This window comes from Haliaeetus leucocephalus, unplaced genomic scaffold, assembly GCF_000737465.1.
Source record: "Haliaeetus leucocephalus isolate CR32 unplaced genomic scaffold, Haliaeetus_leucocephalus-4.0 Scaffold193, whole genome shotgun sequence".
Classification (NCBI taxonomy): domain Eukaryota; kingdom Metazoa; phylum Chordata; class Aves; order Accipitriformes; family Accipitridae; genus Haliaeetus; species Haliaeetus leucocephalus.
The window spans coordinates 460,705-464,942 of record NW_010972629.1 but is presented as its reverse complement, the minus strand read 5'-3'; the positions used below and the strand labels follow the sequence as shown (position 1 = coordinate 464,942).

The 4,238-nt window shown below is 62.3% G+C and overlaps 1 protein-coding gene across 1 annotated transcript in view; it reads left to right on the top strand.

Moving 5' to 3' along the window:
* Nucleotides 1-2,385: 2,385 nt before the first annotated feature.
* SV2A (synaptic vesicle glycoprotein 2A) overlaps nt 2,386-4,238 on the top strand; it is a 7,681-nt gene continuing 5,828 nt past the window's right edge. The window contains exon 1 of the mRNA XM_010565609.1: nt 2,386-3,186. Coding sequence (XP_010563911.1) covers nt 2,607-3,186 — 580 coding nt within the window. The 5' untranslated portion in view covers nt 2,386-2,606. The remainder of the gene's footprint in view (nt 3,187-4,238) is intronic.

Here is a 4,238-nt window from a genome sequence, read left to right as displayed (position 1 = left end):
CTGCCTGGCTTCACACAGAAATTTGGGGGGCCATGCTGTGCTGCAGCACTGTCCCCAGGTTCCTGCTGGCTGCGCAGAGCCAGTGTGGGCTCCTGCCCCGGCAGGAGCACTGCCGACAGCCCTGGCTATTTTGGAAGGTCTAATTTTAGCCTCCCTGCTGTGCCCCATCCCCTCGCTTGGGGAAGGGGGGACATGGTGCCGGCTGTGTCCCTCTCCCTGCGGCTCAACTCCTGCCTTGCCATCCATGCCTGGCCACTACCAGAGATAAAAATAGCCTTTTGGGGGGTGGGGGTGGTCGCACCGGCCCCCACGGCTGGGTCGGCAGCGCCTGTGGCTGCTGCCCATCCCTGTCATGAGCTGAGCTGGGCTCTGCAAGGCTCAGGGGGTATGCTGCCTGCCCTTGGCCTTCGCAGCCTGTGGAGGGGGGGATGCTGGGCTGGGGAAGGGGGGTGCAGGATGCCTGGGATGTGTGGGGACAGGGAGATGCCACCTGCAGCTTAAAGCCTCTGGGATGTATCTGGATGCCCCCTCTCCTCCCCAAAAGCCAGACACCAGGGGTGCTCAGGGTGCCCCCAGCACCCGCTGGCTCTGCCCCAGGCGACTGGTTCAGCTTCTGCCGACGCCAGCGTCTCTCACCAAACACAACCCACAGCCCAATCCCTTCTGGAAGTCTCCCCAGGGAGAGTGGCCTGGCACATGTTGTCCCCAGCGCCTGCTCTGCCACTGCAGCCAGCCTTGGGTTGCTGGATCGGAGCTGGGGACACAGCCGGGCCACTGTCGGTCAGTCTGGGACCCCTCTGAGGGACCCGCCATCCCAAACCTGCCTCCTTGAGTCCCCTTGGCCCAGGGTACCAACACATAGCACTGTGGCTGCCCTGGAAGGCTTTTGGGGGGGACCCCTGTGCCCTTGGGGGCCTGGTCCCCTCGCCGTCCCTCCAGGGTCGGTGTCACTCCATCCTGCGGTCCCTGAGAAAAGGGGGGCCTTTGGTCAAGCCTAGTTTTTGGTGGTGACTTGCAGTTGTGGGTGGATGCAGTTGTGGGAAGCAGTGATGTCCCTGGTGCCCCCCACACGGCTCCCTTGTCCTCTGGCCTTTGTGGGGACGTACACAGAAGGGTCAGATTTGGGCTGCAGCCCAGCCTGGGGTGTGCTGCGGTGTGTCCCCCTCCCACCGGTGATGGGCAGGGGTGTCCCTTGACCCGCACTGTCACTGGGGACTCACCACCCTTGGGGTCACCTTGTTCCCTGCTGATGTCAGCTGAGCCACCTTAGAGGGGTCCCCAGGCTCCCACCCCAGCACCATGACCCCCCTCTGCCCAGGGGTACCCTAAGATGGGGGGGGGGGGGGGGTGGGGGCAGCTTTATGGCCACACCCCCTGGAGCTCACTGGCTGAACAGCTGGGCTGTGCCTCCATGGCCCCATTGATGCTGGTGGGGTGGCGACACCCCCTGCAGCTCATTGGTCCTTGGCCCGGCGACACCTTCCTGGCCCCATTGAGAGGATGGTGCAGCCTTTTCCCTCAATGGGTTGGGTGGACTGGTGGGGGGATATTGGGGGTCCCCATGGCCTGGGCAGGGCCTGGCCTGCCAGGGGTGGGGGATGGAGGGGCTGTGGGACCCTCCTGCTCCCTGCTGGGATCTGTCACTGCTGGGATCCCCCGTGGGGGTCCAAGCTCAGGGGCATTACGGCCCTGCAGAGCTCTGGGCTTGGACCTCCCTGTCTCCAAGGGACACCGGGGTCCCCAGAGGGGCGGATGGGGCAGGTGGCCTTGCAATGGCAGGGGAGACATGGGCCAACCCCCTCACCTTTCAGCTTGTCTTGTTTGTACGTGCATATCCGTCCTCTCTCTCACCGTATCAAACCTGTGGGTGCCGTGCTCCCTTCTCCCGCAAATTTATTTATTTAGGAAGTGCTGCTGGGTTTTGGTTCAAATAAGCAGCTGGGGAAAAGAGACAGAGGGAGGCAAACACATGCCATAGCTTGTGCTCAGCCGCATTATTAGACATTGGAGAATACACCTTGGATCCCACCCTGAGGTCAATGCGTGTCTAAATCCTACAGAAATGTCAGCACCCATGAGAACTTTGATCTTCCAAGTGAGGAGAGAGGGCACCTGAGCAGGGGGGGCTGGCATGGACCCGGTGTCCCCCAGAGCTGTCCCCATCCCGGCCCCCGCTGCGGGTGCCTGCCCCCGAGCTGGGCTCCACTGCGCCCGAGTGCCTGCCCTGGGGTGAGCCCCCCTGCCACCTCACTGTGGAGTGGGGGTGCCCCAAATCCTCCTCTTTCCATCTGAGATGGGAAAAAAGTGCTGCGGGTGCTGGTGGGGGGAGCTCAATGTGGAGCAAACCCCGGGGTGAGGTGGGATGTGGAGCCGTTTCCACCCTAAAATGGCCCCTGCTTGTCTCTGGGCTCCTCAGGTCTGGGCCGGCATCCAGGGTCCTCCCACGTCCTCTGCCAGCTGGTGCGACGCGGATGGGTAGTGCTGTTGCCCATCTCCCCACATCCCACCACAGCCCCCGGGTGTGAGGGTGCAGCCCCTGACGCAGAGACACACCATCCCCCCCCTCCCCCCCAAATCCCAGTGTCCTGGACGATCCCACTGGCACCATGGATGAGAGCTTCCGAGACCGGACGGCGTTCATCCGAGGCGCCAAGGACATCGCCAAGGAGGTGAAGAAACATGCAGCCAAGAAGGTGAGCAAGGGCATGGACCGCGTGCAGGATGAGTACACCAAGCGCTCCTACTCCCGCTTCGAGGAAGAGGAGGATGATGAAGACTACCCACCCCAGGACGGCTACTACCGAGGGGGCGAGGGGGCCAACGAAGAGGAGGGGGCTTCCAGCGATGCCACCGAGGGTCACGACGAGGAGGACGAGATCTACGAGGGCGAGTACCAGGGCATTCCCCGGCATGACTCACTGAAGGCCGGGGAACGGCTGGGGGCTGAGGCGGCTGTCGGCGCCTTTGATGACAGCGAGGGACAGCGACGAAAGGACAAGGAGGAGCTGGCGCAGCAGTACGAGCTCATCCTGCAGGAGTGCGGCCACGGCCGCTTCCAGTGGACCCTCTACTTCGTCCTGGGACTGGCCCTCATGGCTGACGGTGTGGAGGTCTTCGTGGTGGGCTTCGTCCTACCCAGCGCAGAGAAGGACATGTGCCTCTCCGACTCCAACAAGGGCATGCTGGGTGAGGAGGGGACGGGGGAGGTGTGCTGGGACATGTGGGGGGACAGGAGCAGGTAGAGGGATGGGGGGGGCATGAGTGGATGTGGGGACATGGGGGGACATGGAGGGGTGCTGGGAGAGGAGGGATGTGGAAAGATATGGGGGGACACGGAGGGACATGGGATGTGGGGGCATATGAGCAGATGGGGAGTTGAAGGGACACCAAGGGTATGGGGGACAAGAGCAGATGGCAGATATGGGGTGACACAGATATGAGGGACAAGAGCAGATGGGGGATATGGGGGGACACGGATATGGGGGATGAGCAGATGGGGGATATGGGGTGACAGGAGCAGATATGGGGACATAGAGGGACACAGGAGGGACAGGGGACATGGGGAGATGTGGGGAGGGACGAGCAGATGGGAACATGGAAGGACATAGGGGATATGGGGGGACATGAGCAGCTGAGGAGAAGGAGGGACATGGAGGGTATAGGGGATGAGGGCAGATGGAGATATGGAGGGACACGGATATGGGGGGGACACAAGCAGATGGGGATATGGAGGGACGTGTGATGTGGGGGCACATGAGCCCCCACAGGGGGGACATGGTGGGTATGGGGGACATGGGATAAAATGACCAGATGGGGATATGGAAGGATGTAGAGGGACACGAGTATGAGGAACGTTAGCAGGTATGGTGTGACACGAGCAGATAGGGGATATGGGGGGATATGAGGGATGGGGGGGCACAGGGAGATGTGGGGAGATATGAGCAGGTGGGGACATGGGGAAACATGAGCAGACAGAGGGATGTGGAGGGACATGGAGGGTCCTGGGAGCTATGGGGATGTGGAGGGACATGAGGGCATACAGGGATGTGAGAGGACATGGGGGGACATGGGGACGCCGGGGAGCATGGGGACATGTGGGGATCAGAGATGCACAGGTGTACGTGGGGGGCATGGGAAGTGTGGGGATGGGGAAGGACAAGGGGAACTCAGGGAGATGTGGGGGGACGTGGGAGATACGGAGTTTCACAGCAGGTATGGGGGGAGAGTGGGACATGAGA